Genomic DNA, 23,770 nt, shown 5'->3' with positions numbered 1-23,770 from the left:
TCTTCTCCTCTATCCATCTTCTATCCGCCTCCCCTCCCTCCCTATTTATTTCAGAACCCCCTTCCCCTCCCCCATTTCTGAAGAAGGGTCTAGGCCCAAAACGTCAGCCTTCCTGCTCCTCTGATGCTGCTTGGCCTGCTGTGTTCATCCAGCTCTACAGCTTGTTATCTCAGATTCTCCAGCATCTGCAGTTCCTACTATCTCTGAATGTAATCCATGTCAGATCTTTAAAATTACACCTTGTACGGAAACACGTTATAATTGCGAGTGCTCCTAAGTCGGATGTTTGTCAATTGGGGACCCCATGTGCTAAGGTTTTGATAGATGTTGGATACATATAGCATGCCTCCTCTTGTAACGGAACGCATAGCTGGAGGCCATCAATAGTATGATAGTTACCAAGACCTCGTATAGGAAATTAAGAAGAAACTTCTTCGCCCAAAGAGTGGTAGGAATGTAGAACTCACCAGTGCAGAGAATGGTTGAAGCAAATAATTTAGTTAGGATTCCGATCATTGTACTTGGTCAGAATGGGACTGCTAAACTCAGGTGGCGATGGTGAGGCCAGGACCAGCACCAGGCAATGACTTCTGTACCTGAACATTTGAGGGAGAACAGAGATGGCTACAAAGTAGAATTTGATTGGAAAAGATATGCGAAGGTTCCAATGGAGCATCAATATTAGCACAGACCAGTTGGGGTGAATGGTTTGTTTCTCTGTTTTTGGAGTGTTCGCAAAAGCCACGTTATCAGTTGTGTTATGTAGTTGTGTTTCCTTTTTCGTTTTTAATTCAGTCTATGTAATTAAAACTTGCGTTGGCTAATGTTAAAATATTAGAATTTCTCAAATTATTCCTGTATAGTGAATCATTTTCCTTGGTTACTTATTTTCTACATTGCTGCTTTATTTTATATTTCAACAGTATTCGGATACTTGTCCAATCCTTACAAATCTGACAGAAGACGCTAACTTTGTGACACAATCGCCTATGAAATTTTGCAATTAGCATATTTATGCTACAGAAACTGGATGCATTTCAGATCTCAGCATTCTGTATCTTCTGTAGAAGTAAATTAGAATAAAGCTCATCCTACGTTGCTTCAGCGACGTGGTTTAACCCTTCACCCTCAGAGGAATTTGCATTACCACTATGCCTTTGTCCGCATTTGGGCGGTGTTTCTGTATTCTGTTTCTGTATTTTGTTAACTCATTACCCTACTTGGAGAGCAGGTACCCATAATTCATTTACAGTTGCAGCACTTTTGAATCATGGAGCTTTGAACTTGTTAAACAAGATAAATAACATGCTGCTATTTGATGCAACATTCTTTAAACATGGCTAAGTCTGGATATATCAGCTCGTACAAAGAACGCATCAGAACTTCCCCTTGCTTGCGCCCCTTGTCTCGTGAAGCGCTGCAATTTGATACGATAACTGTCAAAATTCATATCACAAAGTGTTTTAGCATGACACTTTTTTCTTTCACCTGCCTTAGGAAGGCTTCAAAATGAGGAAAAATTTAGCACTGGCGGGAAAGTTTTTTTAAGGATGGCACATAATCGGCACCACTTAACTACTTGCACCATTTCAGGGCTTCTCCAAATTACTGTCAGTTTCGCAGATACAAGGCAGGTTATTAAATCCGCTTTTGCTAAAGCAATAAAAATGACTCGCAGTGATGCAGCAAGTGGATAGCACACGAGGTTCCACGACGCGAGAGAAGTGTATTGGTCGGACCTAACATGATTTTGCAATCACTCAAATGCACCGCGAACAGTTTTTAGATACATGACCGCCTTGCTTATATGAACAATTCAACTTGTGTACCAAGATAAATGTCATTCTTTAGTAACATTGATTGTATGATGGCTCAGCCAAATTATGCTTGGTTTATAACAAGTCTCCACAAATTGTTACCTTGTGCACAAGGAAGGAATTCTTTCAGGTGAACATACTTCTACCAGAAGTTTTAGGAGTAATCTATTTGTCACAGACAACATAGCTTGTTGCTGTAAGAAGCCGAGCCTTCGTTGTCTGCATATTTGTTACTATGCAAAACGAAATATGCTAACAAAAAAGCCACGCTAAATGATCAGTTTTGACGATGATTCCGACAAACATAATTTTAAATGTTGCAGACGTCCGATGAGGGGACGACTTGAGCTAAAATTCTCTCAGACAATCCGTTTGTTTGCTGGTGGTGTATTTCCATTCTCAATGTCACATTTCGTCAGATTTTTCAAACAGACCAGCGTAATTAATTATAAATAATTATCCTCACTGTAAGAAAAAAACACACAAAAAGTAATACAAACAACCAGGTTCTATGTGCTCAGTCTTTAGCAGAATAATCAGATAAATAAAAGAGGTCGAAATTAGACATGAGAAGAACGCTGTGTGTGTCGAAACAACTAAAATCCACAAAGCTGAACTCAAAATGTGGATTTGAGTAGAAGGTAAGGGATACTGTGGAGATATAATTAATTAAGTACTGATACTACAGTAACTGCAAACATACACACAAAACCATACATTTATAGAAGTAAAACACGGAAGTAAAAGGCTTTGAACAATTAACTTTATTTCCTGGTCTTGTAACGACATCATGTGACGGGCTTCAGAGTGGCAACATCAACACCCCGGGAGCAGTGAACATTGTGACAGCGAGGGGCGGAGACCCCGCCCTCTTATCCTGCCCATTGGCCGTGGAGCATGTCCATTGGTCAACTCTTCTGTCTGTCAGGTCGGGTTGGAACGTGGTCCCGGGACGCGCGATTGGCCGAGGCCAATGTCCCTCCCGGATCGCGGAGGGTGGGAGGGGGCGGGTTTCCGCTCGCGCTCCGGGCTCGGCGTGGGTTTGGTCTGAAGCTGCAGTTTTGTGCAGCTCCTGGTTCATGTGCAGACGTGTTATCCGATGGACAGGTGATGCATTGCAATAGTCTTTTCTTCAGCTCAGCTTTCGGCAACACTGCAACACCTCCTCACGTCTGAGACGACAAACCTCCACATGGCAATTTCCAGCGACTGACAAAAGTCTCAGATCTTGGGAAGTGTTGAGTTAGTTTCTCTATTTGCTGGTTTACAACAAACAGTAACAACAACAAAAAAACAAGAATCAGAGATGCCAGCGACAACTCTTCTGCCTTTTACTACTCCTGGTACAAGTCGGAAGTCAGTGAACAACAGCTCGACATTAATCAATCGGCCCGCTTTTCGGCTGACTGAGAAATTCCTGCTGCTCTTAGTTTTCAGTGGCTTCATCACTCTATGTTTCGGTGCTATCTTCTTTTTACCCGACTCCTCTAAACTGCTTAGCGGGGTGTTCTTCCACACCCAGCCGGCTTCGGTTTCAGGAAGCGGACCAAAACTGGATGGCAGAGAGTTCGAAGCTGACAAGTTAAACCGGATTCGGGAGGACCACGAGAAGGCGCTTCAGGAAGCAAAGGACACCCTCCAGAAACTGCCCGAGGAAATTAAACGGGACATCAAAGAGCAGAAAGAAAAAGTTGCACAGGGTTCCGAGAATAAGGGGGTCAAAAATCCACGATTGCCTAATGTCGTCTTCCGTAAACCTGTGGGTGCAACAGGGCATGAACCTAGCGACGCTGAAACACGAGAGAGACAAGCGAAGATAAAAGAGGTACGGGATGTTTCCAAATCGCTATGAATTATTGATCTCCTCGCTGCTCTTTTTTTTATTCTCTTTCCGCAGGGACTGTAGGTCTTCACGGGGTTTTTGTAAACTTTTTGTTTTCCTTACTGTGAGTCTCTCTGGGGTGTCTTCAGCGATCGTCTTTCTCCAGCTGCGGTACACCTTAGGTATCCATCTGGGAACTCCAGATCCCGATGCACGTCTCAAGTTACAAGCCGGTGCATTCTATCACAGGAACACTGATGTCCATCGGATAAATGAATAGAGAGAAAGCAGTGGTTTACAGTATTAAATAGACGTTCAAGCTATTTGTATGCAGAAATTCAATAAAATCAACCACAAATTGTTTCGGTATAGCACCTAAATATGACGTGTTAAGGAAACTATTGAAGCGGGAACTTATTTCGAACCTGTACTTCAGATCATTTATAGAATTGAAAGTGGTGCATATGTCATACTTTGGAGTTAAAGTTGATTGGGATAATTCTTGTCACAGATCAGTTTTTCCTTAAAATAGCAATCATGGAATCAAATTAAATTGGGAAATGCGTGCAATAAAGTGTTTTCTTCCAACCTAGCCATGCTACATTTAGTTTACATTATGCTTTTCTTAAATTCAGTCATGAGCTTCGTAGGCTGTGAAGTGGCCTGTCCAACTCAGGATATGTTAAATTGGAGATAACACCGTGTAGAACTGAATGAACACATCAGGCCAAGCCACATCAGAGGAGCGGGAAAGCTGACGTTTCGGGTCTAGACTCTTCTTCAGAAAAAACATTTCTGAAGAAGGGTCTAGGCCCGAAACGTCAGCTTTCCTGCTCCTCTGATGCTGCTTGGCCTGCTGTGTTCATCCAGCTCTACACCTTGTTATCTCAAATTCTCCACCATCGGCAGTTCCTACTATCTATGTTAAATTGGACTCTGCTCAAAAGAGGGAAAATGATTATAAAATGTTGGGAATCTGAAACAAAAAAAACATAAATTGCTGGAAGTGCTTGGGTTTGGCAGCAATTGTGGTGAGGGAAACAGTTAACTACTTCATTAGGCTGCAGTACCATAACTGACATTATTCTGTCAAACAACTTGGAGTCTGCATGTGTACAAAGATAAGGTGGAAATCTAAACGTTGCGGTCAGTGATTCTGCCTCCTCCAGAGGGTGCACTGTTGAGGACCTGAGACTGCAAACATGGGAAAATCGGTGACATAATAAAACATGCCATTTTTAAGCTGTTAAAACTATTTTTAAGAAGTTAGATCCTGCTGAATGAAGTGTGACTTTTTTAAAAATTTGAGGTTCTTTGTTCATAATGACTTTGTAATGCCCTCATTGATCTGGAAAGCTAACCTTTTATATTTGTGAATCAACAAATTTCTTCACGGATAAAAACACAGCTTTTTTTTTGTTTCTAATATTTGTCTTTTTTAAATCGAATCATTTATTTCACTACCTGAAAATTTAAATCAAACGATGATGCAACTAGTGCTGTTTACTTCCTGGTTTATTGTCTAAGGGTTTACTCCAATGTGATTGGCTGCTTAACCTGCATGCTAACATCACTGCAGTAGACTAAAAGGTTCTTAACTTACCACGCGATTTTTAAGGGGATTCCACTAACTTTTCAAGGTCACCAAAGAACTTTTATTTTGCTGCTTAAATGCAAAAGCAGCCCAGCATTTTGAGGTCAGTAATCTTTCTCTGAAGAGTGGTCAGAGTCCCTGTTCCTGATTGTTTGCTGAATCCTACCAAAATGTAGATCTCTTAACTTGAATAATGGATTGGACTTGGTGTGATGTTCTCTGATTAGCTTGCTGTTGAAGATTAGTAACTTGAAGTTATGGGGAATCAAGATATTCTTCAGTTAGAAGAGTAAAACAGCCAGACGAAATGCTTCACATAGAAAAGATAAATCTTGTATCTCACAAGTAGACTTTCTTTTATTAGTTATTAGTGATAATATAACTAAAGTCACCATTGTCATGCCAGACCATAAAACTTCTGTCTCATTGGAGAGAGACAACTGGTGGTGGTTTAACCTGTGGGTTACAATGCCTCAGGCATGGGGAGATGTTGAGAAGGAGAGTCCTTCAGCCAGCACAGTAATCAAACTCACACTCTTGACATCCCTTTAAATTGCAAGCCAGCAATTGATCTCCTGACAGTACAGTAGAACAAGTTGTAATTTTCTTTTTGGCCTAATCACAGATGCCCATCAACTATCATTGCCTGTCCCAGCTCCTTAAACTTTCATCCTGGCAATCTGGCAATGGCTGTCCCTCATTTTCTCCTCTGAGGCTTACCTCCTTTTGCTTGTTCACTGCTGTTCCTGTGTAGTTCACCTCCTTTGTCATCCTTTTACAGCCTGTTCTTTCCTTATCCCAAAGCAATCAGTATTTAGCAAACTACTATGGATGTTGGAAATAATCTGGAATAAAACAACAATTCTGGAAATACTTTGCAAGTCAAGCAGCGTCTGTGGAGAATGAAACAGATTGACATTTCCATTAGGATTCTGGAAGTTCATGGACTTAAAATGTTAAATCTCACCCAGATTTTCATTATTGGGTTGGGGTTGCAGAGGAAGGAGAAATCCAGGCTCCACAAACCTGACATTTAAAAATGGCTGCTTGAATTTCTGATCTGGTGCAGCAAGCTGGATTGGAGGGAGTGAGGATTGGGAAAAACAGCCTTCGGAAAACTAAAGAAGCCGCAGGTTCCCAAAGCTTGGCTGGGATTCAGTAATTATGTTCAAAATTAAGAAATAAAGATTAAAACAGAAAATATCTCTCCTTCTCTCACACCCTCACTCCTTATGCCCCATCCTTGCCAAACTATGACCCTACACTCACTACATGCTCCTCATACCTCCTGTGACATCTCTTGCCCATCTCATTTTGCCCAATGTACCTGCAGTCATTCTCATGGCCCTTTGCAGCCCTTACGCCAACTGGTCATTAAATGGTCAGCTGCCTCCAGGCACTATATACAAATGAACCACATCTCACTCCTTGATAGTGAGGGGGTGTGGGTTGGGAGGCAGGGCTTGCAATTCTTGGCAAATTCAAACATTTGTGCCACAGTGGGGAGTCTCTCCTTCCTGGTGAAAATGAGGATCCATTTCTCACTCCACAGGTGCTGCCTGACCTGCCGAGGTATTTACAGAACTTTCAGTAAATTATCTTCAAGCCTTGCTGCTTCTCTGCTTTGATGCTTTCTGGAAGGATGTCCTGAGGCTCCATTGTGAATTCTGTCTAATTCTATATCTATATATTGCTAGAACTTTTTTCAACAAGACTGGCAATTGGTCTGTGAAAGATCATTTCTGCATCTCGCGTTTTAATAACTTGACTTAATTACATTAAAAGTTTAGAAAATTGGTTTCAGCCAGCAGTATCTCTAGGGACACTTAGTAAGAAAAGGATTGCAGATTGATTTTCTAACAGAAGCTAAATAAATTTTTAGTCATTTGAAGGACACAAGTCTTTTTTTAATGTTAATTGCAGCTTGCATCAATCAATAGTTATGGTTTCCATTGCAATCAGATGTTGAATCAGGCAGGTTGCAGTTATTTTTACATTGGTTCTACAGAGGCAGGTCGTTAAACAGTTTACAATGGGTGAATTTTTAGGACTCTATATTCATTGGTTTCATTAAGGTTTGCATTTGGCTAGTCACCTGGTGCATGAAACTTCTATTTTGCATACCAACTTCCTCTATACCCAATGTGATGGCATCTTCTTAGGTGTCTAAGTGAATATAATTTATACTCAAAATGTATAATGCTAAATGACCGAGCCAGATTTAACATTCTAAAGACTGCCATAATTGAGAAACATCCTTGTGGTCTCCACTGACTGATTGTACTTGGCTTCAACCATGTGAAGTGGGCCAGTTGGCTGCATATGAGATCATTTCCCTACATAATGATCAGCACATCAGTTAGAAGCTGCAGAAAAGAATTATGAGAATTTTGACTGCCTTGTATTTCCTTTTGAAGCAGTTTAGATCTTCTGCAAGTTCAAAGTTGTTCTTTAGTCTCTGACTGTGTCTTATATCTTGGTATTCTGTTTGTTGATTAAAATTAGTATTTTTTAGCTAGAAAGCAATAGTCTCACAAAGTGGTATATATTAGTGTTGAAAGTCAGCAGGAAAGTGTGATGAGCACTTTACTGGGTCACTAATGAAGTGTAGTGTTAGTTGGAAATTATTTAGCCCGTTCTTGAGTTGCAATTAATGCAGCACCTGACCTGATAATTGAACCTGGTTTTTGCATTGACCAAAAATGAAACAACCTGCAGAGATTTGAAACAAGGATGATAATGATAAAATCTTACCTGATTTAAAGGTGAGCACAAGACCACTTCATAAAGGTAGTTGTCTAGTGGTTTTCTGTTTGCTAGCTGAGTGATTTCAAAAATTTTTGTTTTCTGCTGCTTCTTCAACTCTGCACCCCTGTACTTTATCTCTGTATAATGACTGATGGTGGAACCTGCAGCCTTAAACCCTTGAAATTCTACATCGCTGTCTTTACATTGCTATATCCTTCAAAAACATCCACTAACTCCATCTGTCTAACGGTGCTTTTGGGTACCTCCATTAACTTGTTTTCTACTTGGTAACCATGACAGTTCCTGTACATTGCTCAGAGCTATTTTATTACCAGAAAGTCTGTATAAGTTGTGATTTGCACCATGTTTTTAATTTTGTTGATTTTGTTCTTGCAGCTGGAAGATTGAAATAGACAAAATCTTCAAAGTGAAAATAAATTATCTGTAGTTCCAACCACAACAGTAATATCATTTTTATTTGAGGATTGTTTTATGTAGCAGTGTTTGTTTCAAAGGCAAGTGTATTGCTTTTAAATAATAGCATCAGCAACTCAATTTTACTTGATCATGAACTAAGCATGTTTGCTCTGGAGGATTTCCTCTTTTGGGAGGTACTGCTTCCTTTTGTTCTGATAATTTTAGTGCAGCAAGGATGTTGGTATAATAACTGGAAAGAGATTCTTTCTTCAACAATAATCATCATCATGGTGTGTGATGGTTAAGTTGGGTTTCACTGCACTTTGACATGTTTTTGACCCTGTCTTTGAAATAGTGTACCTCCAATTTTTCAATCAATATTTACATAGACTTTATAGCAAAGTAACAGACCACTCACCCCAACATTTTCAAACTGATATTTGTACTCCACAAGCCTCCATCATGATATGCCCTTTATCATGATATCATTCTGTTCCTTTTGTGTTTATCCTGCAGATTTACAAAATATGTAACTGCTTTTATGGTCATGTTGATTTGTTACGGCAAAACGTTTTTGACTATTACTGATTTTCCTCTTGTGCTTTCTCTCGCTCCCTTGCTCTTGCCCTCCTTTGCTTACTCTTCCCCCCCTCTCTCCCTCCTGTCTTCCCCCTCCCTCACTCATTCTCCCTGCCCCTTCCTTTCACCCTCCCTCCTGCCCTTTCCATTCATCTTAAGCTAACACTTACTCTGGGAAACTGATGAATGCCTGTGGCTGGATAATTTTGACTGTGCATTCTCCAAAACTGTTGGCAGTGCAGTACAACTCAAGAGAGGAGATTTGCTCTGTGGACTGAGACTAGTCTCAGCAGTTAGTATTTCCTTTTGTGATAGCTGTTTGGTAGTTTTACAGGATTCTGTCTAGAGGCCTTGTAGCAAACCAGAATTCATTCATTCAGAGTCACAGAGTCATAGAGTTGTACAGCATGGAAACAGACCCTTTGGTCCAACTCATCCATGCTGACCAGATACCCTAAGTCAATCTAGTCCCATTTGCCAGCATTTGGATATCGGTGTAAACCTTTCTTATTCATGCACCCATCCAGATGCCTTTTAACTATTGTAATTGTACCAGCCCGCATCCCCTCCTCTGGCAACTCATTCCATACACACGCCACCCTCTGCATGAAAAAGTTGCCCCTTAGGTCCCTTTTAAATCTTTACCCTCTCATCTTAAACCTACACCTGCTAGTTTTGGACTCGCCTACCCTGGGGAAAAGACCTTGGCTAGTCATCCTATCTATGCCCCTCATGAGTTTATAAACCTCGATAAGGTTTACCCCTCAGCCTCCGATGCTTCAGGGAATTTAGCCTGTCCCTGTAGCTCAAACCCTCCAACCCTGGTAGCAACCTCGTAAATCTTTTCTGACACCTTCAAGTTTCACAATATCCTTTCTATAGCAGGGAGACCAGAATTTAACACAGTATTCCAAAAGTGGCCTAACCAATGTCCTGTATGGCCGCAACATGACCTCCCAACTCCTCTACTCAATGCACTGATCAATAAAGGCAAGCATACCAAATGCCTTCTTCACTATGCTGTCTACCTGTGACTGCACTTTCAAGGAACTAGGAACCTGCACTCCAAGGTCTCTTTGTTCAGCAGAACTCTCCAGGGCTTTACCATTAAGTGTATAAGCCCTGCCCTGATTTGCCTTTCCAAACTGCAGCATCTCACATTCATCTAAATTAACCTCCATCTGCCACTCCTCGGCCCATTGGCCCATCAGATCAAGGTCCCATTCTACGTTGAGGTAACCTTTTTCACTGTCCACTACATAATCAACCTTGGTGTCATCTGCAAACCGACTAACCATACCTCCTGTATTCACATCCAAACCATTTATATAAATGACAAAAAGCAGTGGACCCAGCACCGATCCTTGTGGCACACCTCTGGTCACAGGCCTCCAGTCTGAAAAGCAACCCTCCTCTACCCTTTGTCTCTTACCTTCGAGCCAGTTCTGTATCCAAATAGCTCATTCTCCCTGTATTCCACATGACCAGGTCAATGATATGTAAATTTTGCAGAGACAGGGGATTCAGATTTGTGACTCTTCGAGTCAAAAGTTTTAAGCTGTTTTTAAATATATGGAGCTATGATGTGTTCTCACCGCAAATAAGTAACATTATTTTGCTAAGTATTTGCAGAGTCTGCCCTTGAGAGTGATGTGCAACATCAGTAACTGTCTAAGGGCATAAGGGTTCAGAATTTCATAAGATTAAAGGAGTTATTGAAATGCAAATTGCAGAGTCTTCCCTGTACTTACTGATTGTAGTTGGTCCTTAAAATCTAGCTCATCGCACCTCTCCAGCTGGACTGTTTTGGGTATTTGCTTACGACTGTGCCATAAGTTGTAGGTCAGAGGACCATCCTCTGTTGTTGTCCCTTTTATATTTAAAATGATGGACCTACCCCTGGACCGAGAGACCCAGGTTCTAGTCCCATTTGCTCCAGAGGTGACATCACTGAGCAGATTGATTGGAAAAATAGGCTAATGAAAAAAAAATTCGTTGTTTGAAAAACGTTGGAATCAATTACTAATGAAGTAAAAGCAGCAGATTTGGAAGATCACAATCTAATCAAGCAGAGGCTGAATGGCTTTGTGGAAGGGAAATCATGTCTGACTAATTTGAGAGGTTTTCGAGGAAATCTCAACAAGTGTGGACAGAGCTGAACGAGCAGCTCTGTTTCTGGACTTCCAGAAGGTGTTCAACAAGGTACGTCACCAAAAGTTTGTCATTCGAGCCCACGGTTTGGGAGGTAATATGTTGGCATGGTTACGGAATTGGGTAAATAGGCAAGAAACAGCAACTGGGGATAAGAGGTTCTTTTTCAGGTTGGCAACTCTGGGATTCCAAAGGGATCAGTGGTGGGAGTGCCAATGTTTACAATATATATAAATGTCTTAGAGGAAGGAAGTGAATGTCCTGTAGCCAAATTTTTGGATGGCACAAAAATAGATGGAAAGGCAGGTTGAGAATCAATGCAAGCAGTTTACAGAGAAATATTGACAGGTTAAGTAAGTGGGCAAAAAGTTGGCAAATGAAGTGTAATGTGGATAAATGTGAAGTTGTTCATTTTGGAATGGAGAATAAAAGAACAGTATGAGTTAAATGGAGAAAAAAACTGCAGAAAGCTGCAGCACAAAGGGACTAGGAGGTACTTGTGCATGAAACACAGGAAGCTAGCACGCAGTTACAGCAGGTAATCAGGAAGGCTAATGGAATGTTGGCCCTTTCTAGTGGGTTGGAATATAAGTGTAGGGAATCTTACTGTGGTGATACAAGAAAATATATTGTTTCATTGGAGGCAGTTCAGATAAGGTTCCCTAGAATGATCCGTGGTGTGGAGGGGTTGTCTTATGAGTAAAGGCTAAACAGATTAGGATTCCATGAATTAGAAGAATGTTTGGAAGAAGAAGTGATCTCATTGAAATATGCAGTATCCTTCAGGGTCTTGACAGGGTAAAAGCTGAGAAGATGTTTTCATTCATGGGAGATTATAGGACCAAAGGACATAGTCTCAGAATACAGGGTGCTAAATTAAGAATGACATGAGGAGGAATTTCTTCTCTGAGGGTTGATTCTTTGCAATTCCTTACAACAGAGAGCTGAGGGCAAAGAACCCTTATGTGTATTTAAGGCTAAGATAGCTATTTTCTTTTGGGAATCAAGGATTATGGGGAAAATGAAGGAAAGTCTTTTGAGGGGTGTCAGATCAGCCAGGATCCTATTGAATGGTGGAATAAGCTTGGGGGGCTCAACTCTCTGTTTCTGTTCCTATTTTTTATGATCTTATCCAGGTCTTAAACTATTTGGAATCTTGGGCTTCATAACTAGAGGTGCGCTCTATTGAATACAAAAGTTGGTGAGTTCTGTTAAACCTTTATCAAGCTGTCGTTGGATCACAGTTAGAGTATTACATCTAGTTCTGATCGCCATACTTTAGAAAGGATGTGAGGATCTTGGTTGGAGTCCAAAGAAGATTTACTAGAGTGGTTTCAAGGCTGAGAGATTTCAGCTACCCTGTTAAGTTGGAGAAGTTGTTATTCTTTATTTGATGATTGTGGGGTGATTTGACAGGGGTGTACAAGATTGTAACTGGTTTGGATAAGATCGACAAAGAAAAACTGTTTCTGTGAGCTGATGGAACAAGAACAAGAGATGTACAGGGTGGATGTGAGGAAGAATTTTTTAATGGAATGAATAGTAATGGCCTTGACCTTGCTGTGAAAAATGGTGATTAAAGTGGTGGTAAGAGATTTCTAAAGGAAATTGAATGGATTCCCATGGTAAATAATTGGTGGATTATGAGAGTAACTGGGAAATGGTAATGATTGGATCTATAGAAAGCTGAATGGTCTCCTGCGCTGTAATGACTCTGACTGCAAAAAATTTACATAATTCTGGTGTCTTCTGTCAGAAATCACTGACATTGAGTAGGGAAATCTGAAGAATCGTGAATTAACTGACAGAAGTACATTTGAAAATACGGGATCACCAATTTACAACAGAGATGAGGAAATCTTTTTCTATGGGGTTTGAGAGTCTTAGGGAATTCCCTTTCTCAAAAGACAGTGGATGCAGTATCTTTAAATGTTCTTAAGGCAGCAGTGGATAGATTCTTGATTACCAAGAGGATGAAAAATTATTGAGGATATGCAGGAGTGTAGATTGAGGTTAAAATCAAAAATCAGATCAACCATAATCTTATTGAATGGGGAACAGGCCCAATGGGTGAGTGGTCTACTTTTGTTCCTTGTGGATATGTTCATTCAAAATAATTTAATAAGTAGCTGATGATTGCAGCCCCCTCATCATCGCGAGCCCTGGAAAAGATTAACCAGAGAAGTTGGTGACCATCGGACCTAGAGTTCCCATGGCAGTATAACCGAGTTCAAACTGTGCTGTGTAATGTTGAAATCAAAAGTAAATGCTGTTTAAATCAGAAAGCACAGTTTCAAGCACTGTCCTTTTCCAGGCCAGAAATGCCAACTGAAGAACTCTACACCACTGAACCATGGCCGATACTCTTGACATGGAGCCTTCGGTTAGTTGACTGCTTTGTGAGCACTGACATTTCGGAGGCAGTGATTTTTATGTTTCTCCACAGGTTAATGCACAATACAGATTGAACTCTGCAACTACCACTAAGGAAACAAAACAAATTCTGTATTTCTGTTATTTTGATTAAACTAAGCAATAATTACATGTATTAGGTCATTGCAGGTTTATGTTCAATAATTAGTCTTTATCGATTAAGTCAAAAACTGATGAACTAAGTCAATTTTATTTTGTCTGAGATGCAGATAATATTTAATTTATTTATTTAAAAGCTTTTATTTTAAAACAATGCAGTAAATCTACTATAGTGTGGAGCTGGAGGAACACAGCAGACCAGGCAGCATCAGAGGAGCGGGAAAGTTTCGGGTTGGGACCCTTCTTCATAAATGGTGCTGCCTGGCCTGCTGTGCTCCTCCAGCTCCACACTGTGTTATCTCTGACTCCAGTCTCGGCAGTTCTTAGTATCTCGCAGTAAATCTACTGGTTTTGTAATTTGCCAAACGTACTTCTGTTGTGATATTGTCATTTTTTAAAATTTATTTTGAACAGAATAGTTCCAGTGGCACCCCCTGATCATCGTATATTAGGCCTTTCTGTTTGTTGCAGATTGTTGATAACGTCATATGAGTATTGAATTGTTCTGTAATGAGTTTTGCAATTGAAAAATCCCCAGCAGACTTGTTCTCAGGCAAGAATGGTATGGAGCAAATGACTTTGCTGTCATGCCTTTGGATTTTAGAGTCATAGAGTCATGGAGCAATACAGTACAGAAACAGACCCTTGTCGGTGCCGACCAGATATCCTAATCTGATCTATTCCCATTTGCTAGCATTTGGCCCATATCCCTCTAAACCCTTTCTATTTACCCATCCAGATGCCTTTTAAATGTTGTAATTGTACCCACCTCCATCCCCTCCTCTGGCAGGTTGTTCCATACACGTACCACCCTCTGTGTTAAAAAGCTGCCCGTCAAGTCCCCTTTAAATCTTTTCCCCACTCACCTGAAACCTATGCCCTCAAGTTTTGGACTTTGCTACCCTGGTAAAAAGACCTTGGCTATTCACCCTATGCATGCCCCTCATGATTTTGTAAACCTCCCATATGGTCACCTCTCAGTGTCCAATGCCCCAGCCTATTCAGCCTCTTCCTATAGCTCAAACTTTCCAGTCTTGGCAACATCCTTGTAAATCTTTTCTGAACCCTTTTCAAGTTTCTCAACATCCTTCCTATAGCAGAGAGACCAGAAATAAACATGGTATTCCAAAAGTGGCCTAACCAACGTTGTGTACAGCAGCAACATGACATCTAAATATACTCAATGCACTGACCAATGAAGGCCATTATGTCAAATGCTACCTTCAATATCCCCTGTACCTGCGGCTCCACTTACAAGGAACTATGCACCAACACCCCAAAGTCTGTTTGTTCAGCATCAGTCCCCAAGGCCCTTTCATTAACTGTAAGTACTACCCTGGTTTGGCTTACCAAAATGCAACACTGCAGATTTAGCTAAATTAACCTCTATCTGCCACTCCACAGCCCATTGGGCCAACTGATCAAGGTCCTGTTGTACTCTGAGATAACCTTTATCACTGTCCACTATGCCACTAATATTGGTGTCATCTGCAAACTTGCCAATCATTCCTCCTATGTTCACATCCACATCATTTGTGTAATGATGAAAAGCACTGGACCCAACACCAAACCTTGTGGCACACCGCTGGTCATTGGCCTCCAGTCTGAGAAACAACCCTCTACCACCAGCCTCTGTCTCTTACCTTCGAGCTTTTTTTTATCCAATTGGCTCACTCCCCTGGATTCCATGTGATCTAACCTTACTAATCAGTCTATTATGTGGAACCTAGTTGAATGCCTTGCTGAAGTCCGTATTGGCAACATCTGCTGCTCTTCCTTCATCGATCTTCTTTGTCACCTCTTCAAAAAAAGCTCAATCAAGTTAGTGAGACATGATTTCCCACGCACAAAGCCATGTTGACTACCCCTAGTCAGTCCTTGCCTTTCCAAATGCATATAAATCTTGTCCCCAGGATCCCCTGCAGCAATTTACTCACCACTTACGTTGGGCTCCCTAGTCTGTAGTTCTCTGGTTTTTCCTTAACACCTTTCTTAAACAATGGCACCAAATTAGCTAACTTCCCGTCTTTCACATCTAGCTGTTGATGATACAAATATCTCAACAAGGGGCCCAGCAATCTCTTCCCTGGCTTCCTTCAAAGTTCTAGGATACACCTGATCGGGTCCGGGGATTTATCTAACTTTGTGTGTTTTGAAACTTCCAGCACCGGCTCTAATAAGGGCACTTTTCAAGACATTACTGTTTATTTCCGCTAGTGCTCTAGCTTCTGTATCCTTCCCTGCAGTAAATACTGACGCAAAGTATTTGTTTAGCATCTCACTATCTCCTTTTCAAGCAACTGAAAAACACTAGATTTTACCATTAAATAAGAAAAAAAAATTCGTTGAGATAGTGTTTTTAAAAAAAATTCAAGCCTTTATTAAAACAAAACCCAATTAAATGAAAGCAAAATTAATATTTTCTCCCCCTAATAGAAAATAATGTTGGTCCAGGCATGATAGCTCAACATAATATTGGTATAGTTTACTAACGATATTAATGTTTGTCAAGTTCTGGTGTTCTGTTATAAAGTAACCCATTATTTTAGCCCCCATAATGAACAACTTAGTGTTACCTAGTAGGCATTCACTGTTATTTAGTGTTTTAATTAGATATAAGAGGCTAGGAACATTTTGTTTGAGTTAACGACCAAACAAACATTTAAGCTTTGTGTTTAATTAAGTAATGGTCTTAATACGCAAGATCACCGATTTTGTAATGACAGTGATTGCGCACTCTACCCCTTGAGGGCAAACTTTTGCTGGGCTTGAGTGTCCATGTGATCACTCATCAGTTAATTTTAATCAGTTTGATGACTATTTAGTTTGGAATTACTTTGCGCCTTGTGGATCCCTAAATACATTGAGTGAGGCCAATAGAATAGAATGTGCTTTAATACCACACCCCCTCCCCTCCCATCTCATGATGATTACAAATTTATATATGTTTTAAGGTGCATAACAAGTTATGTTTGCAGATACTGGCTGGAAGTGTTTGCCTTGTTTCCACCATGCACTAGTAAGTGGTGAATTTAATTGTTTGGGCTTTTGATGCACTGTTAAAATTGGGTTGTCGGCTGTTGTCTCTTGATTCCAGATAGCATCTACTGACAGTAGTGAATTTCTGTGGTGGGTCTTCATGTGACTGAATCAGCTAATATTTTGACCTACTGATCTTTTGCAGTAAGATTTGAATACTGGCATTGCTTCCTTTTCATTTCTTCTTTGCCACTGCTGTGCTTCTTCATTAAGATATTGTGACTGGAGACATGATGCACAAGTTGTTGCCATTCTGAAGAATTGGTAGCAAGCTCCTCCCGGTTATTAATGTTAATGCTGCCCCACTTCAAGTGTCTTTTGAAGTGATTTTTTCTTCACCCTCCCTTAGAATGTTGAATTTGAGAGTTGAGAAAACAGGACCGAGCATGGGGAGATGGTTTACGGTTATCAAGACAGTGTCCAGTGAACTAAAGTTCACTTTCTGGGAGTTTTGGCTGAATGCTCGTGGAATTGGCTCAAAGAAGGATGTTAGCATTCATTTCACAGTCCTCCCACTAAATCAAAAGGAAGCTGTGAAAGCATTGCTGATGGTATTTCTATAGCGCTGTTTTGTTGTTGATGTGTCCATGTCTCCATGCAGTACAGATGTGTGTTGATGATAGTTGCTCTGTGCATGTTGACTTATGGAGGTCTTGATGGTCAAATATGGCTGAGTAGCTTTTAGAATCCTGAGTTCGAAAGGCTGCAAATCTGGTACAGAGTGGTCCATTGCAATTTTGGGGATTTGACTGCCAACAAAGCAAATCAGATTTCTTTCAAAAGATTTAATGCTACACTGTGTGAACCACAAGGCTTGAGGCTATGAAAGTATTTGAGCTGATGTTTTCAAAGCTTTAAGATCACTTCTCACATCAAGACTCAATGGGCTCTTGGATGAACTTTGGAGGTAAAATAACTCCCTCACCAGATTTCAGGAAGGTGACAGTGATAACTACCATCAAGAAGGGCAAGAAATGATGATGTGGGAACTACTGAGGTATTTCTGTTTCACCTATTGTAGCTGAAATCTTGACACACCATTGTTCTCAATCGCCTCCTTCCATGCAGAGGTAATTGCATCCTTCAGCTGAAATTGTATGACAAAAACAGTGGAGTTTTTCATGAATTTTTGGCCTTTTTCACTGAAAGTGTTCTTGTGAGTGATTCAGAGGGAGATGACAGATTGACAAAGTCTAGCATTGCTTGGAAATTATTTTTGATATAATATGCTGCATTTGGACTTAATATAGGAAATATAGCCAAGTTTGTGCCATATTATGCCAAGTTGTAACGAGGGTACAAGTTACAATCTAACATGCTGGATTGCCATCTACTTGAGAGGCTGATCAATATTTATAGAATCACAGAATCTGTCTAGTGTGGAAACAAAGCTATTTGGCCCATCCAGTCCATACCGACCTTCCAAAGAGCATCACATCCAGACCCACCCCTCTACCCTATCCCTATAACCCTGCATTTCCCATGGCTAATACCCCTAACCTACACATCCTGGATCTCTGGTGCTGAGGAGCAGCAGTGCTAACCACAGAGCCACTATGCCACCCCAAAATTGCTTTCGAATTTTTGTTGAATGGCACAAATTCATGCACATTTTTGTGTTTGTGTATATAGTTGAACTGAGAAAATGTGGATCATGGTATCACTGTTGATTTACCATCTCACTGTTACACTCTGCCTAAATGATGCTAATATAAAAATGCAACCAGGTGCTACCCTGAAAAATGAACTACCTTGGAATAAGCAACCTTCTTCAGCTATTTATGCTTGAATTTTATTTGCTGTTGATGTTTTGCTCTTGCCAACAAATTTGCCATTGTATCGTTTAGCTTGCCCCTTTTCAAACACTGTGCAATGGCTTTCGTGTTGGGGGCTACCCTCTTGTCATCAGTGCTTGAAAGAGGATGAGGTGCAATAAAAGCAAGGCAGGCTGGTTAGAATGTATTGTAGCTGCCTAACATTCTGCATCTTGATGTCTCTACACTGTAGAGGCATATCTAAAGAATGCTTATAGCATAGAAGATTCTATAAGAAGGGAATTCAACCCGAACTAAAAGAACAGCTTAGCTAATCCCACTCCTTTACCCAATCCTGAAGCCGTCCTTTTTTTTTAATTTGGGTGCTTATCTAATGTGTTTTCAGAAGTTAAGATTGAAATCACCTCTAACTACCCTTTGACACTTTGCATTTAATATTAGATACACTTAGTGTCTTTTTTTTAATGTAATCTTCCTCTTATTGTCTTTGCTTCCTTTGCAATCATGTTAAATTTGTGGTGTCTGTTTCTCAACCCTTCCACAAATGGGACCAGTTTCTCTCTCTCTCTTACTACCCTGTCTAGCTACCCCATGATGATGAACATCTGTCCAATCTCCTATCAATTTTGTCGTCAACATTTTCAATTTATCCATATATTCGAAATTCTTCCCTCTCTCAAGCTATTCTTGAAACATTTTCCGCACCTTTTCTAAACCATTCACATCCTAGTGTAGTGATGTGAATTAGACACAATACTACACTTCAGTATGTACCGGTACTTTATATCATCATCATCTGCGCTCTCTGCTCTTATTCATAAAGCCTATGATCCTTAGCTGCTTTCTCAACCTCTTAGATATCTTCAACAATTTGTGCACATACGCCAAGTATGTCTGCGCCTGTATCCCTTGGGCTTTATATTATATTATTATACTTTATTATATCCTTTTCCTCATCCTTCCTAGCAAAATATATTGCTTTGCATTTCCATTTGTTAAATTTCAACTGCTACTTAACTGCCCATCCAATCAGCCTTTCTGCACTTTTAAGTCTTGTGCCATCTGCAGATTTTTAAAATTTTGTCCTGTACATCCAAGTCATAAATAAATATCAAGAAAAGCAGTGGTCCTCATATTAGTAAATCTGTTTCCTGTCAATCAGCCAACTTTGCATCCATGTTATATAGTGTTGTATCTTACGTCTTTTGCAAGTTCATGTACACAGCATCAATGGTATTGCCATCACCAACCTTCTCTGTTAGCTAATCAAAAAACTCCAATCAAGTTAGTTGAACAGAATTAGCCCTTATCAGATGCATACTAGCCTTCCTTATTGAATCCACACTGTGTTAAGTGACCGCTAATTTTGTCCCAGGCAATCACTTCTAAGTTCTCCAACTACTGAGTTTAAATTGACAAACCTGGTGCCTGCTTTTCACTTGTAAGACTTTGCTATCTAAAGGCAGCTGTTTGAGGACTGTACAATTACTACAAGAAGCCCAATAATGCATCCTGTAGCAGTTTAGTTTCTATACCACAGTGACATTGTAGAGTCGTCAGGAGACATCTATAACTTGAAACCTCATAGCTGTATGCATGTATGTTTAAAAAAAGTCACAATGTGTTGTTCTTTTGAGCTGGCAATTTCATGTATCATCCCAATGGACAAATGTGAGAGTATTCCAATTTTTAGTGAGTGAACAGCATTTCTCAAGATCTAGTGACCTCAAATTTTTTTTTTTTAATAAAACAAAGAACTGCAGATGCTGGAGATCTGAATCAAGCAAAACAGAAGTTGCTGGAGAAATTCAGCAGGTCTGGCAGCATCTGTGAAAGGAAAACAACATTCACATTTTGGGTAAAGTGATCCTTCTTCAGAACTGATGGCACTTTGAAAAGGTGGTACTTATGCTGATGATGGGACTTGGGGTCGGTAGAGGTTGGGTGTGGAGAAGAGTGGAGTGAGTGAGTGCATGGGTGTAGTTGGAGCCCAGAGAGAGAGGGACAAAAAATGGGTAGACAAAGGGATTGTTGTTAGTAAACCAGGGAGATAAAACATAGACCGCTTTGCCGAGCACCTACATTCAGTCTGTAAACAAGACCAGAGCTTCCAGTTACTCGCCACTATGATACAACACACTTCCCTGGCCAATGTTTCTGTCTCAGGCTTGCTGCAGTGTTTCAGTGAAGCTCAACGCAAGCTGGAAGCACAACACCCTGTCTTCTGCTTGGGATCCTTACAGCCTTCAGGACTCCATGTCGAGTTCAACAATTTTAAACCGTGATTACCTTTTCCCATGCCAATTACCTATCCCCATGACCCAGGTCCTGTAAAGAAGTGGGCTGCTTTCAGTACGGCCAACCCACTGCAACCTACCCATAGGCCCCATTATCACCTATCTAGCTTCTCTTCTTCCCTATCTTTCTTTGAACAATCCCTTTGTTTGTCCACCTTTTTTTCTGTGGACTTCCTCTCCACCTATCCACTCACACCTTGCTCTGCTCTGCACCCCCACCACATCAGCATAAGTACCACCTTTTCCAAGCTACTATCTGTTCCAAAGAATGGTCACAGGACTGAAAATGTTAACACTGTTTTCTTTTCACAAATGCCTTTGGACCTCCTGAGTTTCTCCAGTAATTCTCATACATTTGTACATTTTAAGTTCATCCACATCAAACTAATATAAGAATGGGGAACAGGAGAAGGCAGTCAGCCCTTTGAGTCTGCTCTGCCATTTGATAGATCTCATGGCTGATCCCATCTCAACCTGAACTCGCCTCACCTGCCTGCTGCCCATTATCCCTCAACCAGTTATAAATTGAAAGCCTGGGTAAGTGTAAGGAAGAGAATCCACCACGCTCTAGAGCATTAAGTTCCACAGATCACAACCCTTTGAGAGTAGTAATTTCTGCTCACTCTGTTTTAAATCTGCTGCACCTTATGGTAAAACTGAGCTGTTGCTACAGATTGCCCCACATGAAGAAATGTCCTTTCTACAGTTCCTTTGTCAATCTCCCTTGGCATCTTCTATATCTTAGTTTGACCTCCTCTCGTTCTTCTGAACTTTAGAGAGTATATGCTTAAACTGTTTAACCTCATTTCATAAGAAAATCCCCTCATCTTTGGAATCAATCTAGTGAGCCTCATCTGAACTGCCTCCAGTACAAGTGTAACTGCCCTCAAGTGAGTGGATCAAAATTGTGCGCAGTATTCCAGGTGTGATCTCACTAATGCCTTGTGCAATTTGCAGCAACACTTGCCTATTTTTGTATTTGATTCCTTGCGCAATAAATGCTAAATTCCACGTGCCTTCCTTATTACCTGCAGTACCTGCAGACTAGTTTCCTGCAATTCATACATGAGGACATCCAGATCCCTCAGCAGTGAAGCACTCTGAACTTACTCTCCATTTAGATAATAACTTGTTTATCTATTCCACCAACCAAACTGGGTAACCTTGCACTTATCCATGGTAAACTTCATCTGCCAAATTTTGGCCCACTCACCTAACCTATCCATATGTGGGTGTTACTATTTAGGCCAACATTTTTTATACATCCCTAATTGCCCTGAAGAAGGTGTGATGATCTGCCTTCTTGAGTTGCTGTAGTTAGGCTGTGGGGACGCTGTCTCACTGCTGGTAGGGAGGGAGTTCAGGATTTTGACTGAGCCAAAGTAAGAAATATATCACTGTTTCTTTATTTGGTAAGGTGTGGGCTTGGACGGGAACTTGCAGGTAGTGCTGTTCCCATGCACTTGTTGCCCTTGTCCTTCTAGATTGTAGAAGTTGGCAGGTTTGAAAGGTGCTATTGACATGGCCCGGATGATGTGCTACTGTGAATCATGTAGTTGATATTGTGCTACTACTGTGTGCTGGTGGTGAAGGCAGTGAATATTGAAGCTGGTTGACAGGGTACTGGTTAAATGGGCTGCTGTGTCCTTTGGCTATATCTATGTCATGAGGAAAAGATCATCTTTCTTGATTTTCAGCTTGTTTGACCAGCAGCACAAGAGCATGCAGCGAAATAAAATCAGAAACTGTTGGAAATATTTGGGTGATATGGCATGTATTAGGAGAGAAATAGTTAGGTTGATGTAACCTTTGATCAGATTTATAACATCTGCAGTATTTTGCTTCTCCCTTACAGTACTTTTTTTTTCTGGAGAAATATGTTGAGGCACCGATGAGGTCACAAGTTATTTTAATTTTTTTATTATGGAATGAAAAAGGTCTAATTAATTAATCTTGTTGGAGAAGACCTTAAGGGAATAGTGACCATAGCATGATTGAATTTACCATTAAGTTTGAAAAAGACATATTTCAATCCACAACTATATCGGGTTTCAAATCTAAACCAGAGCAGTTGTAAAGGTGTGAGGCAGAAGTTGGTTGTAATGGATTTGAAAAATTCATTAAAATGTTTGATAGTGGACAGTTAGGATTAGGATTTAATGGTTAGGATTTAAAGAACCTGTTATAGGGAGTTTTTTATTAAGCTGGAGAGGGTTTGAGTTATAAGGAGCAGCTGGATAGGCTGAGACTTTTTTCACTGGAGTATGGGAGGTTGAGGGGTGACCTTACAGAAGTTTATAAAATGATGATGGGTATAGATAAGATGCCTTTTCCCTAGGGTGGGAGATTTCAAAACTCAGGGGCATATATTTTAAGGTGAGAGGAGAAGGATTTAAAAAAAGACATGAGGGGTGTTTTTCTTTAACCCAGAGTGGTTCATGTGTGGAATGAAGTGAGTGTGGTGGATGCGGATACAGTTACAATGTTAAAAAATATTTAGACAAGTACGTGAATAAGGAATGTTTGGAGGGATATGGACCAGACACCGGCAAGTAGTCTTGTTTAGTTTGGGATTATGGTCGGCATGGACCGAAGGGTCTGTTTCTGTGCTGTATGACTCTATGACTGTATAACCAATAGCTTTAAAAAACATCCATTACTTTAAGGCAAAAATACCCAAAAGAAAAGAAAGAGACCAAGGCTAACCAGAGAGTTAAAGATAAAATTAGATCAAAGGAGGCCTATAAATTTGTTAAAATAAGTTGGAAGCCTTGGGATAGGTTGAATTTTAGAAATCAGTGAAGGACAGCCAATAAACTGGTGAAGAAAGACAATAGAAAATGAATGTAAGCACAGGTACAGATCGAAAAACTTCTTTAATTACGTGAAAAGGAGGGAATTTGCAAAAACAAATTTGGGTCGATTGCAAGTACAAACAGGAGAATTTATAATAGGAGATAGAGAAATGATAGAGAAGCTAAGTAAGTACTTTGTGCTTG

At 40.4% G+C, this 23,770-nt stretch overlaps 1 protein-coding gene across 1 annotated transcript in view; it reads left to right on the top strand.

Annotated features, from left to right (window-relative positions):
- The first annotated feature begins 2,799 nt into the window (after positions 1-2,799).
- Positions 2,800-23,770, top strand: part of man1a1 (mannosidase, alpha, class 1A, member 1) — a 417,658-nt gene continuing 396,687 nt past the window's right edge. The window contains exon 1 of the mRNA XM_020528590.2: positions 2,800-3,642. Coding sequence (XP_020384179.1) covers positions 3,124-3,642 — 519 coding nt within the window. The 5' untranslated portion in view covers positions 2,800-3,123. The remainder of the gene's footprint in view (positions 3,643-23,770) is intronic.

This window comes from Rhincodon typus, chromosome 5 (genome assembly GCF_021869965.1).
Source record: "Rhincodon typus isolate 14 chromosome 5, sRhiTyp1.1, whole genome shotgun sequence".
Classification (NCBI taxonomy): domain Eukaryota; kingdom Metazoa; phylum Chordata; class Chondrichthyes; order Orectolobiformes; family Rhincodontidae; genus Rhincodon; species Rhincodon typus.
The sequence above is the reverse complement of the archived record's forward strand: the minus strand, read 5'-3'. Positions and strand labels throughout refer to the sequence as shown.